The sequence below is a fragment of the Mauremys reevesii genome, linkage group 6 (genome assembly GCF_016161935.1).
Source record: "Mauremys reevesii isolate NIE-2019 linkage group 6, ASM1616193v1, whole genome shotgun sequence".
NCBI classification, from domain to species: domain Eukaryota; kingdom Metazoa; phylum Chordata; order Testudines; family Geoemydidae; genus Mauremys; species Mauremys reevesii.
Genome location: NC_052628.1, coordinates 17137033 through 17160212, shown reverse-complemented (window position 1 = coordinate 17160212; position 23180 = coordinate 17137033). Strand labels below are relative to the sequence as shown.

General features: G+C 41.8%; 1 protein-coding gene across 22 annotated transcripts in view; it reads right to left on the bottom strand.

The window, feature by feature from the left end:
- Positions 1–23180, bottom strand: part of DCC (DCC netrin 1 receptor) — a 555466-nt gene that overhangs the window by 488756 nt on the left and 43530 nt on the right. For all 22 annotated transcript variants that reach the window (XM_039544135.1, XM_039544134.1, XM_039544133.1 and 19 more), the window contains one exon: positions 6945–7229. In XM_039544135.1, coding sequence (XP_039400069.1) covers positions 6945–7229 — 285 coding nt within the window. The remainder of the gene's footprint in view (positions 1–6944; positions 7230–23180) is intronic.

Here is a 23180-nt window from a genome sequence, read left to right as displayed (position 1 = left end):
CACCCTGTTAATCCAATGTGTGCCGTGTAGATCTTGTATCCCGCTTGCACAATGGCTGGGGCAGAGGCAGCTGGACTGGTACTCTTCACTGGGCTGAGGTCAAAGGCAGGAGTCAGGAGTGAGATGGGGTGAAGACGAGATATGTAGCAAGCCAGAGTCTTCATTCCTGCTTGGACACCTCTGCAGGACAATGTCCTAATTTAAATAGTTGGTGTGGACTAATCAGGGGGCTGCAGGATTCTGTCTCTCTGGCCTCTTCAGGTAGTATTTCCTGTGGTGCCTAATATTCCAAAAAATTGTTGGATGCTGCTTTCTTGGTGGCCCAGGACCCTGCAACCCTGATTATAGACTTGCAGATCCTTACAAATTGTTGGGCGGTGCACAACTTTGCTCCACCCAAGGCAGGAGAATCTCTCTGGAGTGGAGCTGATTATGTTCTTCCTACTTATTATGAAAATCCCATCAGACACACGAACTGCTGCAACCACAGCAGGTCTGTTATCTATGGAAGTAGGGTGACCAGATGTCCTGATTTTATAGGGCAGTCCCAATATTCAGGGCTTTTTCTTATATAGGTGCCTATTACCCCCAATCCCTGTCCTGATTTTTCACACTTGGTATCTGGTCACTCTACATGGAAGATACAAATGTTGTGAGACCCAATGAATCACTGTGTTTTGGTGGATGTTGTAATCTGTTTCTGGTACACATTCCCTGAACTGAACTGTAAAGATCACTTTTTAAAAAATCTGATTCTCTGCAATCACCTGTCTCAGATTCCAAAGTCAGAAGGGACCATTGTGGTTATCTAGTTTGACCTCCTGCATAACACAGGTCCTGAAAAAATTCCTAGAGTATATCTTTTAGATAAACATCCAATCCTGAAATAAAAATTGCCATTGATGGAGAATCCCCTATGACACTGGATAAGTTGTTACAATGGCTATCCTCACTGTTAAAAATGTAAATCTTATTTCCAGTCCAAAATTGTCTAGTTTTAACTTCCAGCCACTGCATCATGTCATACTTTTCATGGCTAGACTGAAGAGCCCATTATTCTATATTTTCTCCTTATGTGGATACTGATAGACATGAATCACATCACCCCGTAAATGAAATAGATTGAACAAAAAGAAGGCTAACTCTCTGTGTCTATCACAATAAGGCACGTTTTCTAATCTTTTAACTATTCTTGTGGCTCCTCTCTGAACCTTCTCCAATTTATCAACACCCTTCTTGAACTGTGGGCACCAGAACTGGGAAACAGTATTCCAGGAACAGTCACACCAGTGCCAAACATGGAGATAAAATAACCTCCCTACTCCTACTTGAGATTCCCCTGTTTATGCATCCCAGGATTACTTTAGCCCTTTTGGCCCCACTGTTGCACTGGGAGCTCAGGATCAGCTGCCTATGCACTACCATCTGCAAATCTTTTTCAGACTCACTGCTTCCCAGGATAGAATTCCCCCATCCTGTAAATAGGGCCTACTTCCTTTGTGGATCTCTACATTTACAATATTAAAATGCATATTGTTTGCTTACACCCCACTTACCACGTACTTCAGATTGCTCTGTATCAGTGACCTGTCCTCTTCATTATTTACCATTGTCCCAATTTTTGAGTCATCTGTTAATTTTATCTGGAATAATCTTATGTTTTCTTCCAGATCTTGATAAAAATAGTAAATAGCATAGGGCCAGGAACACATCCCTACAGGACCTCACCAGAAACACACCGGCTCAATGACGATTCCCTGTTTACAATTATATTTTGAGACCTATCAGTTAGCCAGTTTTAAATCTATTTAAAGTGTGCCATGTTGATTTTAAATCATGCTATTTTTAAAATAAAAATGTTGTGCAGTATCCAAGTCAAGTGCCTTAAAGAGGGCTAAATATATGATATCAACACTGTTAACTTATATCAGCCAAACTGGTAATCTAATAACAAAAAGGAAATCAAGTTAGTCTGAGAGGATCTCTTTTCCAAAATCCCATATTGATTGGCATTAATTACTACCCCTTTATTCATCAGGTTCCATATCAGCCACTCCATTATCTTGCCTGGGATCTATGTCAGACTGACAAGTCTATAATTACCCGGTCACTCTGTTTACCCTTTTTAAATACTGGCACAAAATTAGCTGTTGTAGAAGCAGAGAATATATAACTGGAGCTAGATCTCTGCCAACAGATGAAACAGAGTGAGATGTAGATGGTTTCTCTGGAATTACTGAATAGATATCATATAAAATCTGGATCATTGAATCATGTCTGTGTATGAGTTTAGAATTCCCAATAGGCTCCAGTATGAACTGGATTTCCATCTCAGTGATACCACTTGTATTACATTATGGCCATCTTCATATTTGTGTACATTCTTCTGAGATAAAACCTTATATCAATAGTATTCATTCTCAACTCAGGCCTATAATTGACTTCCCAGGCATCATATGTCTGTGTCTGTCCTAAATCCAAGATATTCCAGGAAATATGTAATTTTGTGTGTTTGCTTCAGCTTTCTCTGTAGAGAACCGTGATCAGAAAAATTGTTCAGAAAGAGGTAAGTAAATTTCCTTCTTCCCTAAGGCCACTATGTGTAGAGTATTTTAGATATATTGTAAATATTTGATTATCTAACGCTGATTTTGACCACTGGCCTTCCTGCCCTAAGGAGGAACAATTCTATTTGTGGTGAGGGCATGCATGCATGCCTAGAGGAATCAGTATGTTTATGGCCTATTCTTTTCTGTATTGATCCGCCATGCTGCACTCATCTCATGAGCCAGGGAACCAGGTGCTGAAGATCAGTTGCCCTGCTGCATTCCAGGGAGGAGAGCAGAGGAAACAGAGCTGATTTTATTATTCAGTTATTTATGGGAGCTTGTCCCCATAATCCTGCTTTAGATGGGGAAATGAAATTGGGTCCAGAGATTGTAAACCACTTGAAATATTTTCAGAGCCATCTCCGTGTCCTAAGAGAGGTTGGAACTATTTGTGTCCCTCTCCCAAATAGGCCCTTTCTGGGTCTCAAGTATGGATCTGGGATTCTGGGTCTCAAGTCCCCAGAATCACAACCCTCTGTTGCATGGGATCCACACGAGCCAGATAGGTCTTTTTCTTTCCTGGAGTTCCTAATCCTGGTATATCAGTAGAGGGCTGAGGGGCGATTACAGAGGCCTCAGCAAGGGAAGAGAGCTGGACATGAAGGCTCCTTACTGCCATTTGCAGTGTCCATACTGTGCCCAGTGCCCTCCATCCACAACTCGTAGGGAAGTGGACGAGGTGGCTGTGCTCCATAGTGTGAAGCATGGCTGGGACCCAGGTGCAACCACATCTGGTGTGCTGCCATTTTGGCTTCACTCCCATTGTGGAGATTGTGGGGCTGCTTGCTCTGGAGTCTGTTCATTTCCAATCCTTCCTGCCTGCCTCCTTTCCTGCCAGGGGGAAGGGTATCTAGGTAACCCCACCTCGTCTGAGTTGGGAGAGAGACTGCATTCTGCCCACAGAATTGGCCCAAGGTCTCAACAAGACGCTCATGGCGAGGGAGTAGAGGGGAGGGGACACAGTCCCCTCCTTTTGCCTCTTACTTCTCTCACCCTAGCTCTCTCCCTGAAGCCTACAGAGCACCACCGACTGCCCATGCCTCAGAAGAGGAAGCAGAGCTGAGGATACAATCTCCTCAAAAGGCAAATTATTGAGAAGAATTGTTCGTCTAAGAATTTGAAATGGAGTTTGGAATTTCCCTCTGAAAAACTCAGCAGCTGGGAGGGCTGCAACCACTGAGGCAGAAAAAAACTGCAGGGAACTTCAGGAGGTGGGGTATTACCTTGCTACCAGCAAATGTTGGGTTTGGTTCTGCCCCCAAGCTGCAAGCAGTCTGTAATGCATCCGGAGGAGTTGGTGGGAGCTATAATCCCAGGCTGTCCCAGGGGTTTTGCCCTGGCATCAGAATCTAAAATACAGAGAATGTTTGAATCTCACAAATCCCATTGGCTCTGCCCATCAAATCAATGGTTCCCAGAGCCATCTACCACTCCCCAAAAGGGAGAATAAACAGAACTCCGTGAGCCATGTCTCTATAAGAGATCCACACATGGACAGATTCATTCTAATAGTTCATGGGTAAAATCCTGGCTCTGCTGAACTCAGTGGCAATACTCCAAGTGGCTTCAATGGGGTCTGGATTTCACCCCAGCAGTCCGAGAGACCTGCACCATGCCCTTTGGCTTAACTAGAAGTTACATATGCTTATGATAGAATCACAGAATCATAGAACTGGAAGAGACCACGAGAGATCATGTAGTCCAATCCCCTGCACTCAAGGCAGGACTAAATATTATCTAGACTATCTCTGACAGGTGTTTGTCCAAAAAGGTCTTAAAAATCCCTCTCCCTAGGCAATTTATTCCAGTGCTTAACCACCCTGACAGTTAGGAAGTTTTTCCTAATGTCCAACCTAAACCTCCCTTGCTGCAATTTAAGCCCATTGCTTCTTGTCCTGTCCTCAGAGATTAAGAAAAAAACAAAATTTCTCCCTCCTCCTTGTAACAACCTTCTATTAGTTGAAAACTGTTATGTCCCCTCTCAGTCTTCTCTTCTCCAGACTAAACAAACCCAGTTTTTTTTCAATCTTCCTTCATAGGTCACATTTTCTACATATTTAATCATTTGTGTTGCTCTTCTCTGGACTCTCTCCAATTTGTCCACATCTTTCTTGAAATGCGGTGCCCAGAATGGGACACAATACTCCAGCTGAGGCCTAATCAGCATGGACTAGAATGGAAGAATTACTTCTCGTATCTTGCTTACAACACTCCTGTTAATACATCCCAGAATGATGTTTCCTTTTTTTGCAACAGTATTACACTGTTGACTCATATTTAGCTTGTGATCCACTATGACCCCCAGATCCCTTTCCACAGTACTCCTTCCTAGGCAGTCATTTCCCATTTTGTATGTGTGCAACTCAACATTCCTTTCTAAATAGAGTACTTTGCATTTGTCCTTATTGAATTTCATCCTGTTTACTTCAGACCATTTCTCCAGTTTGTCCAGATCATTTTGAATTTTAATCCTATCCTCCAAAGCACTTGCAACCCTTCCCATTGTTATCATCTGCAAACTTTATAACTGTACTCTCTTTGCCATTATCTAAATCATTGATGAAGATATTGAACAGAACCAGACACAGAACCGATCCCTGTGGGACCCCACTTGTTATTCCCTTCCAGCACGACTGTCACCCACTGATTACTATTCTCTGGGAACGATTTTCCAAACAGTTATGCACTCACCTTATAGAAGCTCCATCTAGGTTGCATTTCCCTAGTTTGTTTAGGAGAAGGTCATGTGAGACAGTATCAAAAGCCTTACTAAAATCAAGATATACCATATCTACTGCTTCCCCCCATCCACAAGGCTCGTTAGCTTTCTTTGACAGGGTATCAGGTTGGTCTGACATGATTTGTTCTTGACAAATCCATGCTGACTGTTATTTATCACCTTAGTATCTTCTAGGTGTTTGCAAATTGATTGCTTAATTATTTGCTCCATTATCTCTCTGGATACAGAAGTTAAGCTGACTGGTCTGTAATTTACCAGGTTGTCCTTATGTCCCTTTCTATAGATGGGCACTAGATTTGCTCTGTTCCAGTCTTCTGGAATGTCTCCCATCTTCCGTGACTTTTCAAAGATAATTGCTAATGGCTCAGATACCGCCTCAGTCAGCTCCCTGAGTATTCTAGGCTGCATTTCATCAAGCCCTGCTGATTTGAAAACATCTAACTTGTGTAAGTAATTTTTGACTTGTTCTTTCCCTATTTTAGACTCTGATCCTACATCATTTTCACTGGTATTCACTACGTTAGATGTCCAATCACCACCATCCTTATTGGTGAAAACCGAAACAAAGAAGTCATTAAGCACCTCTGCCATGTGCACATTTTCTGTTATTGGCTTTTCCCCCTCATTGAGTAATGGGCCTACTCTGTCCTTGGTTGTCTTCTTGCTTCTAATGTATCTGTAGAATTGTTTTTGTTCCCTTTTACGTCCCTAGCTAGTTTGATCTCGTTTTGTGCATTGGCTTTTCTAATTTTGTCCCTACATATTTGTGTTATTTGTTTATATTCATCCTTTATAATTTGACTGAGTTTCCACTTTTTGTAGGACTCTTTTTTGAATTTTAGATAATTGACGATCTCCTGGTTAAGCCAGGGTGGTCTCTTGCCAGACTTCCTATCTTTCCTACTCAGTAGGATAGCTTGCTCTTCTGCCCTTAATAATGTCTCTTTGAAAAACTGCCAACTGTCTTCAATTGTTTTTCCCCTTAGACTTGATCATCCAGCAGGAGGGCTTTCCGAGCAGATTCTAAAAATATGATGGTTAATGTCCTTGTAGAATTTCACTGGTGTTTGCCTTTAGAAACACAGGACTAGAAGGCAAGGCATTTCTGCACGGAATCATGCTGCAGAGCAATCTTCTGTTGCTCAATTATATTCATGGTAATATTTCTAGAAATAAAGAAGCTGGAGCTAGACGGAAGACTGTTGGAGCGGTGGAAAGCCTGGCAGGCCAAAAGGTACATAGAACGAGATGTGGATACAAGAATGAATATGGATATAGATACAGGAACATAAACCTTTAACTAAAATTGCATCAGCTCTCAAACCATGGCCTATGGAAATTTGGCTAGTCACATAAGGCCAGCTACTCACCTTCACACCCAGAAGCTTCTAAATGTCTCCAAGCTCTTCAAAATAAAGAACTCGTAAGCTCATAGAAGCAACTGGAAAGAAAACTTAACTGCCCCCATCAGGAGCGACAAGGTGGGTGAGGTAATATCTTTTATTGGACCAACTTCAGTTGGTGAAAGACAAGCTTTTGAGCCACATATACTTGGGCATATACATAAGGACAATGTAAAATCATATGGTTCTTACCTGTCAAAACTCTGACTTCTGCTTCATTTCCAGTTCTGGAACTAGCAGGATTTTTTGCAAGGCATCTATAGATCCCACTGTCTCCTGCTTGGATTCTGCTAATCTGTAAAGCTCCAGAGGGCAAGACAGCCACTCGGGTGTCACTGGGGCTCAGGATCAGGTCCTCCAGGTTTTTTTGCCAGTGTACCATCGGCATAGGCTCTCCAACTACTTCACACGTTAACAAAACTGTGTCTCCTGCAAAAGCTGTGACAGATTCTGTCTGGGAAAGAAACCTCAATGGTCCTGCAAGCACAAGGAAAAGAAGCAATTATATAGTCACTGAAAATATAAATTGCACAATGTATCTGTGTTGATCTGGATTTGGCTAATCATCCAATCTGAAGAATAAGTGATGTTCAGACAAGTACTTTGAGGCTTCCGTGATTGCTGAATAACTATCAGTATGCCACTAATGAGTGTAATTTAAAGAAGAAAATAATAGATGTGTTATTGACATAAGAGAGTACCAAATAGCAACACGTTACTTACAAACTACTTCAGGAATAACTTTATCAAAGTACAAACACAGTGTTCTGCAATACACACTATTCAGAACAGGATGAAATTCAAAGAAAGATGTACTGAAATTAAGTAGGATTAAGAAACTTTTTGTTATTTTCACATCTTTCCACCTAATGGAATCTTTCTTCCATGCTGCACAGCAAACTGTATGACTGACATGTCCTCTGAAAGGATACTATTCATTGTATGGAAACAAGCGAAGTCTATATCCATGTTATTGCAGGCAGAGGTAGCAACTCCTGTCACTTTTTCATTATGAAGGACTCTTGCAACCTATATTTTGAGAGGCTCCAACACAGCTGTTGAATTGCAAAATTCAATAGGGTCCAAGCCTTTGAGCTAGACATGGGTGTTTTACTTGTACCATGAAATTCCATTGGGTTTTGGCTGAGATATAGACTGTTAAAAAAATCACCATTTCCCCCAAGGAATGCAAATGAAAGATGTAAATATCTTTCAAAGCAACAGTGGCAGCAGCACTGGAAATGCCAGATTTATGGTTGCCAATGAAACAGTAATTCTGCCCCCTCACACATCTGAGCATGATAATGTCTTTAATGATACAAACAAACCATTCCCACGCACCCCACATACACCAGGATACCAAAACTAAAAAGCCAGATCTGTGAAATGTCAAGTAGGTAGAAGCTGCAAGAATTGGACCAGGCCTGAGTGAGTCAAAGATAATGCCCAGATTATAGGCCTCTATGGCGATGTTATCAATAGTAACAGAACACCAAGGGAGAAGGGGAGAGGAAATGCTCAGTTGCCAAATGATGACCAGATGTCGTCAGAGAAACAGGTTGAAGTTAGGGTTTGGATAAAGGGAGACAGGTCTTTAGCAGAGAGATAGATCTGTGAACCATCGGTATAAAGATGGTATTTGAAGCCACCCTTATGGATAAGATCATTTAGAAATAGGAGGTAGAGAGAGAAGAGCAGGTGGACAAGCACAGAGCTTTTTGGAGAGGCCTATCGACAAAGGGAGAGAGTGAAGAGAAGAACCCATCAAAAGAGATTTTGAAAGCAAATTAGAGAAGTAGAAAGAGGCCAGTAAGAGGCAAGAGCCTCCAAAGTCAACGAAGTGCAATATTTCAAAAAGTAGGGGAGTGGTCGGTGGTGTCAGAGGCCACCAAGAGTTCAAGAAGAAAGAAAATAAGGGCTCTGGCATTTTGGCCAGTAAAAAGTCAGTCAAAATTTCACTGAGTGGGTAGGGCAGAAACTAGTGTTGTCTAATAAATGTATTGTTAGAGTGGGATTCAGGAAACCTGGGTTCAATTCCTGGCTCAACCACATTTCCTGTGTGATTGGGGTCAAGTCACATAATCTACCCATTGTCTCAGCTCACCACTGAGATACTTCACACAAGGCGGGAGGGCAGGGGTGTGAGGATAAAATCCATTAACAATTGTAAGGTGCTCAGACACTATGGTAGCAAGAACTATATATTATTATTATTTATATTTCCATAGTGCCTAGGAACCCCAGTCATGGTCTAGGATCCCGCTGTTCTAGGTGCTGTACAAACACACATATAATATACACACATTTAGCTAAACAGTCAAGGATGCAGTTGAAGGAGAGGAACTCATGTCTCCTTTAACTTAATAATGAATTTTAATGACATTAACTGCAACTTATGAAAAGATTCCTGCATGTTAAAAAAAAAAGTCATACTGCACATTGTCCTACGTATTTAGTACTTTGTAATCATAATGATCACCGTTAATACATATTTAAAGAGTACCCTGCTCTGAAAAGAGAAAGAACAACTCAACTCTGCGTGGTAGTTTTGAATTCCACACCACAGGTCCTGCTAGTGAAGGCAGGGGGCTGGACTCGATGACCTTTCGAGGTCCCTTCCAGTTCTAGGAGATGGGTATATCTCCAATTATTAATTATTATTATTATTATTATTATAGGTGAACAACCATCAGCTGCACCCTTCCATAATCTACAGAAAGAGCAAAAATGCTACATTTCAAATGAAGCTGTTGGCACAGACACAGGCTGTAACAGCTTTTCACATGAAGCAGAGCTGATGTAAACTCAAAAGGCAGAAGCATTGAACGCTTTTTATTTTAGCTTTGCTTTAAATAAATAATTAAAAAGTTAAAAGCAACATGCGTGTGGACGGAAAGCTGTTAAAAGCCACCACTACATTCATGTCAGCAGAAAAGAAGGTTCACGAAAGTTTAAGGGAGCAAAACAAACAAACAAAAACCTGTCCGTCAAGATAGCATATGAACAAGGCTTTTGTCACAAACACCTGGTTGTCCTCAAGAGTCCATGCAGCAATTTCAAGAATCTCCATTTTAGGCAAATAAATTAAAAAACTGTGGGACCAAGGCTGATTCTCACAATCACTTAGATCTGGCCACCCTAGGTAGTGACTCCAGAACTCATTAAGAATTTAGGTATATTACAAACCATCATCACACTCCATATGTCACAGATTTCATTTAGGAAAGGGGGAATATGCTTCATTTCACCTGGAACCCTAGTGGCACATGCACCTTTCCCCAGACACCACACAAACCCCTTCATGGGTTCTGTGGGGGAATCCAGACCCACAAGTTTGGGGTGGGGTTAGAGAGAGCGGAGGATTGGAGGTCTTCCTTTCAAGCCCATATGCAAAGCAGTGCAAGTGACTGCAGACTTTCCACTCTTGCTATGGAAAAAGCCCTTCTAAACAAGGGCGTACTGGGGACAGTAGTAGTGGTGGTGGCTGACAGAGATATGCCTATTTCAGTGGTGAATTTGGCTCTACTGTATATAACACACATATTGTTACAACACATGGAAAAGATGGAGAAAGACACTGCAGTTAGGATTTTCAAGAGTGCCTGAGTGATTTAAAAGCACAAGACTTTGTGACCCCCAATGAGACTTGTGCTCCTTAGCTACATAGGCGGTTTTGAAATTCTACCCTGTACACAGCTACAAATTGGTGCAGTGTGGTATAAGGATTTTATCAGTCAGAGATTGGATGGCCATGTTACGTATGCGAGGCTGTCACAAGTTATGCACTCAGCCCAGAGCACCACCACTGGACACGACCATACGTTCTATATATGCCACATCTGTTACAGAAAAGACATTTTAGGCATGTTTAGAGAGTTTAAAAACATGATTGGGACTTTGCATTTTTTCTGCATCTGTAAGGTCAGGTACCTTCATTCTCAGTCCAAGCATTCACAACACAGAAAGAGCCATAAAAAAAAAGTTTAAAAATAATCTACCGTAGGCTTTCTGTATATATATAAATGTCATGGTTTTACTTTCTGATCTCCTGGGTCCTTACAGCTCTAGAAGCGTATACTGTTCCAATGGAAAGCAGGGACCTTCCCTTTTCCAGTGGTTATGTACAATGCTCCTGTTTATAAGTCTCCAGGATCCCACTATAGTAGATCCCAGGGCTGTCACTGGTCCAAGACTATATATTGCCTGGCAAAGGCCTCAAGCCTGTATAGTTTTTATGGTTTAAAACAAATAAAAGGAAGTTCTTCTTCACGCAGTGCACAGTCAACTTGTGGAACTCCTTACCTGAGGAGGTTGTGAAGGCTAGGACTATAACAATGTTTAAAAGAGAACTGGATAAATTCATAGTGGTGAAGTCCATAAATGGCTATTAGCCAGGATGGGTAAAGAATGGTGTCCCTAGCCTCTGTTCGTCAGAGGATGGAGATGGATGGCAGGAGAGAGATCACTTGATCATTGCCTGTTAGGTTCACTCCCTCTGGGGCACCTGGCATTGGTCACTGTCAGTAGATAGATACTGGGCTAGATGGACCTTTGGTCTGACCCAGTACGGCCTTTCTTATGTTCTTATGTTCTTATGTTATGTTCTTATGGTGAAATTCCACAACATTTTCAGGCTTTTTTTTTTTTTTTAAAAAAGATTGTTCTTTGAAGCTGCTCAGAAGCCCGGAATGTTGTAAGCTTGTTTCGGGGAAGAGGACTAATGAGTAGACACGGAGACAGTCAAAACATTTCTCACACGGTCAGCAATTTATCACAGAGTTTTCCCACCACACCTAAAGTATTTTAAATATTAGTAGACCCAGACACAATCCTCATTACAGTATTGACATCTGGTTCAATTGGTTTAGTCTAACAGTCTGACATTGATTCCCTTGCATAGTTATACTAGTTTTAAGATAACCATAAAAATAAACCACTTCACAGTTCAGGTTCATGCCATCCATGGCTTTCCACACACTGGGCTGGCTGCCTTTCACCCACTGTCTCAGAACATTACACCCAGACCTGCTTTTAAATTCTAATCTGAAAATGGCACACAAGTCTGATTTGCCCTGCAGCCTGGTTGGCAGCTTATCAGGATCCCCATCTTTCCCTACAGAAGGTCTAATTATTAAGTAATTAAAGTTCATTTAATAAAAAGTCTTATCATTTGGGGGACAGACCTTGGGGTCTGGAGCATGATTAGCTATTAAATATTCAGCAATTTAGTAACACTCAGTAAAATCCCCTGAATGAGAGCTGCTTTAAGTGTTTTGTTTGTTTCAAATTAATGTCTGCAAGGTTACATAACATCAAGGCAAGACCTTTTTTCCCAACTTTCAATGCACACAATAGCTGAAGGGCAGGGAACCAAGTTAATGAAAAGGAGCTATATGCTTCTGTTAGGTACAGGCAGCACCAAAGAAAGAGCAGCAGTGAGTCTGGAAGAGAAAATCTTCCATAAACCTCTTCCTAATTAGCTCTCCCTTATTTATTTTTTTCATTTTATTTTTTTAATCTTTCCTTTCCCATATTTTTATTCTACGTATTTTGCCGCCCCAAGCACGGCAGTCAGGCGGCTTTCGGCGGCTTGCCTGAGGAAGGTCCGCTGGTCCCGCGCCTTTGGCGTACCTGCCGCCAAATTGCCGCCGAAGCCGTGGGACCGGGGGACTTCCCGCAGGCATGACGCCGAAGGCTGCCTGACTGCCACCCTCACGGTGACCGGCAAGCCACTCCTCGCAGCTTGCCGCCCCAGGCACATGCTTGGTGTGCTGGTGCCTGGAGCCGCCCCTGATATTAGCTGAGCCAGGGAGTCAACAGCAAAGAAAGGAGGGCAAAAGTATCAGCATGTATTCAGGTTTCAGAGGGGTAACTGTGTTAGTCTGTATCAGCAAAAAGAACGAGGAGTACTTGTGGCACCTTAGAGACTAACAAATTTATTTGAGCATAAGTTTTTGTGGGTTAAAACCCACTTCATTAGATGCATGCAGTGGAAAATACAGTAAGAAGATAGATATACACGGACATGAAAAAATGGGTGTTGCCATACCAACTATAATGAGAGTAATCAATTAAGGAGGGCTATTATCAGCAGGAGAAAAAAAGTTTTGTAGTGATAATCAGGATGGCCCAAGAAGGTGTGAGTAACAGTAGGGGGAAAATAGCATGGGAAAATAGTTTTACTTTGTGTAATGACCCATCATGTATTCAGTATTCATGGCTTGCAGCCAGACTTGTTTGGGCTATAATACTATATAAATCTCACACACTAAGCTGGGTCACGATTGAACAGTACTTGTACAAGCACCTTAAAGGATCACTCATGATAATTCTTGAATTAGTGATGTCTGTAAGTGGAACTTTTTCCTATTGAGATTGTGCTGAATCAGGGTGACAGCGTAGTGTTTGGTGGCACTGCATTGCTGGAGATGCTGTCTTTTTAGAAGAGATGTAAAAATGAGGTTTTGGTCACTTATGGTCATCACAGAACCAATGACAGGGTTCCCCCTCCATCAATAGTGGGCGTTTTTGGCTCAGATACTAAAGGTAAGGTCCTAATTCCCCTTAGGGCAATTTCTTTCTATCCAATTAAAATACCCTCTCATCTCTGCAGTTTAAAAGGGCTACAGCAGGGGTAGGCAACCTATGGCACACATGCCAAAGGCGGCACGCGAGCTGATTTTCAGTGGCACTCACACTGCCCAGGTCCAGGCCACTGGTCCGGGGGCTCTGCATTTTAATTTAATTTTAAATGAAACTTCTTAAACATTTAAAAAAAACCTTATTTACTTAACATACAACAATAGTTTAGTTATACATTATAGACTTATAGAAAGAGACCTTTGAAAAATGTTAAAATGTATTACTGGCACACAAAACCTTAAATTAGCATGAATAAATGACGACTCAGCACACCACTTCTGAAAGGTTGCCAACCCCTGGGCTACAGGATATCTTTTTTCTTCCTCTCCTAAAGGGTTGTGAAGTATTGCTGTGCACCATTAAATAACTGTCATGTTCCTTGCAAAAAGTTGCTGCATTTTAGTGGTTGGGCACCCTAAATGCGTTGGTGGAATTCTAGCTTGGGGTGAATGAATGAAAACATTTGCTGGAGTGACACTTCAGTTTGCTGAGGCAGTATGCAGAAGAAATGTTAGAACAGAACATGCATTTTAGTATATGGTTAAATAAAGGTATTTTTGGGTGAGGGTTAATTTGTAATAATATCATCTAATGGTTCCTTTCTTGTTACAAATCCCATCTTGGGAAATTGGAGGCAGTAAACCACAGTAGAGGTAATAACACTGATGAAAAGCTTCTGGTAAAGCTATATAATTTAGATTTCTGATTTAGGAGAACCTACTGGGAGAAAATTGAAGTTAATGATATACATTTAAAAATACTTTTATAATGGAAAGCCAACCAGAGAAGATGCCTCAACCTCTACAATAGAACTATTCTGAGTCCCTTTTGTCAACCTAATTAGAAAGATTCACCAAGCTTTTAAGTTGTTCAACATAATGCATCTTAATAGGATATTTTATGCATATGCAATTACACCTAAAATTTAAACACTTATAGTTTTCAAAAAAGAAAACTTGACCAGACAATGACAAAGGGCAATGGATGGGAAAAACAGCAGAGGGTACAGCTACACTGCAGGTTAAGGTGTAAAGTGAGGGTACAGCTACACTGCAGGTTAAGGTGTAATTGTAGCACAGATGGGCACACTCATGAACCCTGGGTACGTACTTGGGTTGCTTGTCCATACTGAAACCCATGCCATCATGTCTTCACTATTATTGTTAAACATGCTAACTAGATTAAAAATAGTGCAGATGTGCCTACCCCTGCTACAATTATACCTTAACTTGTGGTGCAAATGTACCCTGAATGTCTCAGGAGTGGAGCTAGCCAGGGGACAGGGATAGGAGAAACAACGGAAACTAGTGAAACACTCATCTCAGCTCTGTTTAAAACTACACCCCTAGGGGAGGAAAAATGCTCAAGCTTTTGCTTAATGACATTCAAAGCCTTTCATTCTGACATGTTCCTGATGTTTCAAATAATATGTTTTGAAAGCCCCCTGGAGCAGCCCTTAAAGCTTTCTAAACCAGGTGTGCAAATGTAAAGCAGAGGAGGTACAATTCTTCAACTAGTTCCACAACCTCACTTTCCAGCTAGCCCCTTTTCTATCATATTCTATTCAGGTCCTTTTATCACCCTCATCACCATGCTATTCAGGGGATCAAGGAGTATCTTTCCATCTTCTCAGCTAGGCTAGTCCTAAGACCTCAGCCATATTTATAAAACCAAACCAAAATAAAAACTCTACATCAGGGGTAGGCAACCTATGGCACTCGTGCCGAAGGCAGCACGCGAGCTGATTTTCAGTGGCACTCACACTGCCCAGGTCCTGGCGACTGGTCAGGGAGGCTTTGCATCTTAATTTAATTTTAAAAGAAGCTTCTTAAACAATTTAAAAAACATATTTACTTTACATACAACAATAGTTTAGTTATATATTATAGACTTAGAGAAAGAGACCTTCTAAAAACGTTAAAATGAATTACTGGCACGCAAAAACTTAAATTACAGTGAATAAATAAAGACGGCACACCACTTCTGAAAGGTTGCCGACCCCTGCTCTACATTAATAAAGTGTGTGTGGAATTTCCTAGAGTTAAGATTGGTTAAGTATGTTTCCACGCATTAGCACTAAAACGCATAGAAATCACAAGTTAAGGTACCTTTTTACACCCACCACAATTCTTCCATCTCAAGTCTTTGCATCTACACCAGTGGTTCTCAAACTTTTCTACTGGTAATCCCTTTCACATAGCAAGCCTCCAATTGCCACCCCGTTTATGAACTAAAAACACTTGGTTATATATTTAACACCATTATAAATGCTGGAGGTGAAGTGGGGTTTGGGGTGGAGGCTGGCAGCTCACGACCCCCCCATGTAATAATCTTGCAATCGCCTGAGGGCTCCCAACACCCAGTTTGAGAACCCCTGATCTACACCAACAGACTGACACCCTCTCCAACACATAAGAACATAAGAACGGCCATACTGGGTCAGACCAAAGGTCCATCTAGCCCAGTAACCTGTCTACTGACAGTGGCCAATGCCAGGTGCCCCAAAGGGAATGAACCTAACAGGTAATGATCAAATGGCTCTCCTGCCATCCATCTCCACCCTCTGACAAACAGAGGCTAGGGACACCATTCCTTAGCCATCCTGGCTAATAGCCATTAATGGACTTAACCTCAATGAATTTATTCTGTTCTCTTTTAAATGCTGTTATAGTCCTAGCCTTCACAACCTCCTCAGGCAAGGAGATCCACAAGTTGACTGGGCGCGGTTTGAAGAAGAACTTCCTTTTATTTGTTTTAAACCTTCTGCCCATTAATTTAATTTGGTGGCCCCTAGTTCTTGTATTATGGGAATAAGTAAATAACTTTTCCTAATCTACTTTCTCCACATCACTCATGATTTTGTATACCTCTATCATATCCCCCCTTAGTCTCCTCTTTTCCAAGCTGAAAAGTCCTAGACTCTTTAATCTCTCCTCATATGGGACCTGTTCCAAACCCCTAATCATTTTAGTTGCCTTTCTCTGAACCTTTTCTAGTGCCAGTATATCTTTTTTGAGATGAGGAGACCACATCTGTACGCAGTATTCAAGATGTGGGCATACCATTGATTTATATAAGGGCAATAATATATTCTCTATCTTATTCTCTATTCCCTTTTTAATTATTCCTAACATCCTTTTTTGACTGCCTCTGCACATTGCGTGGACATCTTCAGAGAACTATCCATGATGACCTCAAGATCTCTTTCTTGATTCATTGTAGCCAAATTAGCCCCCATCATATTGTATTTATAGTTGGGGTTATTTTTTCCAATGTGCATTACTTTACATTTATCCACATTAAATTTCATTTGCCATTTTGTTGCCCAATCACTTAGTTTTGTGAGATCATTTTGAAGTTCTTCACAGTTTGCTTTGGTCTTAACTATTTTGAGCAGTTTAGTATCATCTGCAACTTTGCCACCTCACTTTTTACCCCTTTCTCCAGTTCATTTATGAATAAGTTGAATAGGATTGGTCCGAGGACTGATCCTTGGGGAACACCACTAGTTACCCCTCTCCATTCTGAGAATTTACCATTTATTCCTACTCTTTGTTCCCTGTCTTTTAACCAGTTCTCAATCCATGAAAGGACCTTCCCTTTTATCTCATGACAACTTAATTTACGTAAGAGCCTTTGGTGAGGGACCTTGTCAAAGGCTTTCTGGAAATCTAAGTACACTATGTCCACTGGATCCCCCTTGTCCACATGTTTGCTGACCCCTTCAAAGAACTCTAATAGTTTAGTAAGACACGATTTCCCTTTACAGAAACCATGTTGACTTTTGCCCAACAATTTATGTTCTTCTATGTGTCTGACAATTTTATTCTTTATTATTGTTTCAACTAATTTGCCCCGTACCGACGTTAGACTTACCGGTCTGTAATTGCCGGGATCACCTCTAGCGCCCTTTTTAAATATTGGCATTACATTAGCTAACTTCCAATCATTGGGTAACGAAGCCGATTTAAAGGACAGGTTACAAACGTTAGTTAATAGTTCCGCAACTTCACATTTGAGTTCTTTCAGAACTATTGGGTGAATGCCATCTGGTCCCGGTGACTTGTTAATGTTGAGTTTATCAATTAATTCCAAAACCTCCTCTAGTGACACTTCAATCTGTGACAGTTCCTCAGATTTGTCACCTACAAAAGCTGGCTCAGGTCTGGGAATCTCCCTAACATCCTCAGCCGTGAAGACTGAAGCAAAGAATCCATTTAGTTTCTCCACAATGACTTTATCGTCTTTAAGTGCTCCTTTTGTATATCAATCACTGGTTGTTTAGCAGGATTCCTACTTCTGATGTACTTAAACATTTTGTTATTACCTTTTGAGTTTTTGGCTAGCTGTTCTTCAAACTCCTCTTTGGCTTTTCTTATTACATTTTTACACTTAATTTGGCTGTGTTTGTGCTCCTTTCTATTTACCTCACTAGGATTTGACTTCCACTTTTTAAAAGATGCCTTTTTATCACTCACTGCTTCTTTTACATGGTTGTTAAGCCACGGTGGCTCTTTTTTAGATCTTTTACTGTGTTTCTTAATTTGGGGTATACATTCAAGTTGGGCCTCTATTATGGTGTCTTTAAAAAGCGTCCATGCAGCTTGCAGGGATTTCACTTTAGTCACTGTACCTTTTAGTTTCTGTTTAACTAACCCCCTCATTTTTGCATAGTTCCCCTTTTTCAAATTAAATGCCACAGTGTTGGGCTGTTGAGATGTGAGGGTGTTCTTCCCACCACAGGGATGTTAAATGTTATTATATTATGGTAACTATTTCCAAGCGGTCCTGTTATAGTTACCTCTTGGGCCAGTTCCTGCGCTCCACTCAGGACTAAATCGAGAGTTGCCTCTCTCCTTGTGGGTTCTTGTACCAGCTGCTCCAAGAACCAGTCATTTAAAGTATCAAGAAATTTTGTCTCTGCATTTTGTCCTGAGGTGACATGTTCCCAGTCAATATGGGGATAATTGAAATCCCCCACTATTATTGAGTTCTTAATTTTGATAGCCTCTCTAATTTCCCTTAGCATTTCATCATCACTATCACTGTCCTGGTGAGGTGGTGTTGCGTGGAAGAACATATAAGCAAGCTTAGCTCTAATTTAACAGCATTGTTGGCAAGGGAGCCACAACTTAAGCATGAAGATAAATCAATAGAAGGATCAAAGCCAATACAATACCATGGCCAACTAGCCCAACACATGCCCAGCAAGGCTGCAGATGCTTGCTGTACAGCAAGCTGACTTATAGGACCAAATTTTGAAAGTGATCATAAAACCAGTCTCAATGTTTGCATGTGCAATCAAATGTATGTGCCAATTTCAAGCAGTAACCCATCTAGCTACCTGATTTGTGGGCATAGTCAAGTAATCAGATGTCTAAATCTAGTATTTGCCTTCACAATTAATTGGACCCAAAACTGTGCCTGCAAAAATGAAAACCGTTAAAAATTATGCTCAACTAAAATGAAAAATTACAGGTGATGAGAATTGCAGAGATACTCAGAGGGAGGAGGAAAATGCTTGTACAGAAGCTTCTAAAAGAATTATGATTCACCAACCCTTTTTCTCCCCTGTGCTGTATCTGTGCAGCTCACATAAAAATTCTTTCCTAGGGCTGGATTAATTCAGTCTTGGTCCTTATTTTCAAGGCATTCAATGGCCTGGACCCAACATATCTAAAAGATCACCTAAAACAGTATGGCAAGGTCTGTGATCAACAGCTTTTCTCCTATGGCACAATGGAACTCTACAATACATCTTACATCTATGTAGGAGCCAGAGTTTTCTCAGGGGATGGTCCCAGACTGTGGCACAAACTCCCATAACGACCATCACAAACCTCACTTCCTGCTACTCCAAATGCAAGGTTCTCTTCTTCAATTGAGTGTTTTCTAACATAAAAACATAACATTTTGTGCATAAAAGAAACAAAAAATACTACATAGGTTGCACACACAATTCTCTCCCTGGGGATAGGATATGAGAGAGAACAAACTACACATGACAGATATCAGCCATGCCATTTAATGTACTATGGAAGGCATCCAGATACTACAATGATGAGAGTGGTACAAGAACCTACATAGTATAGAATTGAAAAGCACTGTCCCCATAGATGGCCGCAGTAGATTAAATGAACCAACTGTTTTAAGAGGCCCACTTTTAAATGCTTCCTTAGCTGAGACAATGTCAGCCATCCTAGGAAGACCCCATCTGCTGCTTTACAGCATCCAGTGACAAACTGGTTTTACCTGAATGTATTTTTCCATGAGCCTGATCGCCTTTTGCCTAGCGGTGGAGTCATAGGTACCACTCAGCCCAACTGCTAAAAAGAACCACCTTTGGAATTCCAGAGAGCCTGCTAAGTGGCTATCACCTTATCATAGAAAGAAGCCAGTCGTAAAGGTGGCTAACAGCAGCCACAGATACTACTACAGGTAGATAGGAGCCTAGACTTCTAAACTCAGAAGTCAGACTGTAAAATGGTGGCAGACTCCAAGGCCATAAATATAGGAAATAAGTTTTTTCGAGGCAGTGATTTTAAAATCCTGCATTAGGAATGAAGGTAACTGCTGCTAAAGCCTGCTGGCAGGTGCCTCCATGTAACTCCAGTGAGAATATTGTGATACTCTGTGTTTCAAAGTGATACTCTGCACCTCATATTCACCATGGTGATATAATTATGATATGTTTTGTTCAAAGTTTGTGTAACCCACACACCTTCTGAGTGTGGTGTTGTGTCCCATCTAGTGGCACCGAGACCACCCACTGCCCCCCCCCACACACAGCGAGAGAGAGAGAAAGACTCTCTCTCCCTCTCTCTGTGACTGCTCTACAGCCTTAGCTAATAGGCAGTTGACTTTTAGCTCATGCTATAGCATTTCATGCACTAAACTCCCAGAGGTCCCCTGTTCGAGCCTGCCTGCCGACGACCAGGGTCTATCGGCGTTACATATGCCTTGTGAGGTAATTTAAAAAAGTCTTGATCAACTGAACATTAATATCCTGTTGGATTGTATGTGCTATCATTGTATGAGAAGTTATTACGTTGCTATGTAGGTGTTGCTGAAATATGTCGTGAGGCTGGAAACACCCACAAGCGGCCTTTCAGGTACAACAATAAAAAGGCCAAACAATGTTGATGGCTCATTGAGGAGAATACAAACACTCATGAAGATTACCCCAGAACCTGTGGACAATGGAAAGCTCTCAGAGATAGCACATACCCAAAGGAGACTGGTTGACTCAGGTCACAGCAAAAGATATTTCCAGCAAGTTGGAAGAAGATACAAAAGGGGGAAGTGACATCCTCGCTTGGCCTCACTCCCCCTAAAACACAGCACCTGAAAACACCTAAGGAATAAAGATTGAACAGGGAAGGGGGTGCCAGGCAGGAAAGATGAAAGCTTGCCTGCATATGGAAGCTTGGTGGACTGCTTGTACTATCTAACAGGGTGAGAAACTGCTTGATTCAAATCCTATCCAGTTTAGAGAACTTAGATTGCATTTTTGTTTTATTTCTTATTGTAATCGTCTTTGATCTGTACGCTATTACTTATATTCACTTAAAATCTATCTTTCTGTACTTCATAAATTTGTTTTATATTTTTTACCTAAAACAGTGTATTTTGATAGAAGTGCTTAGGGCATCTGCTCAGTAACAACAACTGGTGCATGGTCCTCTCCACTTTGAGGGAGGGGCAGATTGGGTAATAAATTTATACCAGTCAGGCTTTTGACTGGGACAAGATGGTACAGCTCTGGAGTCCTAGGCTGTGGAGCTGGGGAGAAGCCTTCAGGTAAGTGCAGCTGAGTGTGTCCCTGCCTGTGTAAAGGTTTGTGTGAGTGCAGGACCGGGAGCGGTCTGCAGCTTGTCACAGAAGCACAGTGTGAGAAGATGTGCCCAGGCTGGTGAGACAAATGGCTTGGGGTACCCCAGTTCCAGGTTACACCTCGGGGAAGGCGGCGTCACAAATGTAACCTACCTATTTTAGATACGTATATAGCATCCAAGTGCTCAGTCTTTAACACATTTATCCTCAAGACATTTCTGAGAAGCAGGCCAGCGTTATTATCTCCATTTTGGGGAACTGAGTCAGAGGGACTAAAGGTAAAAAGTTTTAGAGGGAACTTAGGTACTTAGGAGTCCCACTAAGGCCTTTTTTACACTACAGAGTTAAGTAGACATAAGGCAGCTTACGTCGACCTAACTATGGAGGTGTATTTACTGCAATGCTGCTCCCGCCGCTTTAACGCTCCTGCTACACTGACATAATAAAACTATCCCAATGAGAGGCGCAGAGCATAGGGCGACATAGCTAGAGTGACGCAGTGTCAGTGTAAACACTGTGTTGATTACATGGTCCTAAGCGGCCTCTAGGAGGTGTCCCAAAATGTGCACCGTGACTGCTCTGGTCACCATTTTGAACTCTGCTGCCCTGCAGCCAGGTACACAGACAGGCACCTCTCCCCTTTTAAAGCCCCAAGGAGTTTTGAAATTGCTCTTCCTGCTTGATTGTCATGGAGAGCTCACATAGCAACTGCCCAGCTGAACATGCCAGCTTCACACAACAAACATGCTCTGGCCTGGAGTACACAGGAGTTGGTGGATCTCCTGGCTCTGAGGGGAGAGGAAGCTAAGGGTCTGTGGGGAGAAATCGCTGTAGGGAAGCGAGGAAGAGAATCACAAGGATCTCCCTACCTCCCCCCCGCCACCCTCCTCATTACATGCATCTTCAGGGGCCACAGCAGTACCCAAGGCACTCTGCCCCCTGGCAGAGTAAACACAATGACAGCCACACATACACCCAGCTGTGAGAGCCTCGTTGGATATGGGCTTGTGAATTCCCTGTTCACTGCCCTTTAAAGATACTTTTCCCTGCATGTATGAAGTTTACCTCAGCATTACATAGGTATGTTTGCATAGGTCTGGAATAAAAATCTATTTATGGAAATTGAATTGATCTTTGTTATTCTCCATCATGTGATGGCTGCTGCTAAAATTCAAGACAATAGTAATAGGTGCATGTGCATTGTTATAGTCAGGCACACACAGCAATCATTACAAGATTCATAGCACGGTGCAAACAAACTATGTGAGACAGCACACTACAGCAACACACATTACTGTGGCTCAGTGTTAACATGCTTCTTTAAGGCCTCCATCAGCCCAATAGGTCCCCTCCTCCTCCCACTGAGCTCCTCTGATAGCCTTGCGTTCAGAATACACAGCACAGTACTGAAGAGCAGTGCAGGATTCATGCTTTCTGACAAGAGCTGGCCAGCTTACGGATTACCAGCGCAGTTGAAAAGCAGCTGGAATGGGACTGAGAAACCTGCATCATGTGATGCTGAACCTGACCCCATAAGGCATTGCAAATCCTTCCCAAGACATCCTGCAGCCAGTAGCTACCCATGGTGCACTGCTCTCTGGGTTGATGCAAGAGCTGCTACTGTGGATGCGCTGTGCCGACACAAGAAGTGTAGTGTGAACATGCAAGAGCAATTTAATTATAGCAGTGGCTGTACATCAATGTAGCTTAAGTCAGCTTAACTTTGTAGTGTAGACATAGCCTCCTACATACGTAAGTTTGTTTTAAAAACAGGACTTAGGCTCCTAAGTTATTTAGGTGCTTTTGAAAAATGTATCTTAAATGACTTATCCCAGGTCTCTCTCACAGTTTGTAGCAGAACAGGGTACCAAAACTTGGGTTTCCCCAAGACCATCCTTTCTTTTTAGATAAAATAGATGGGAGTGTCTTTTGGGGGGTGCAGAAATCCTGACA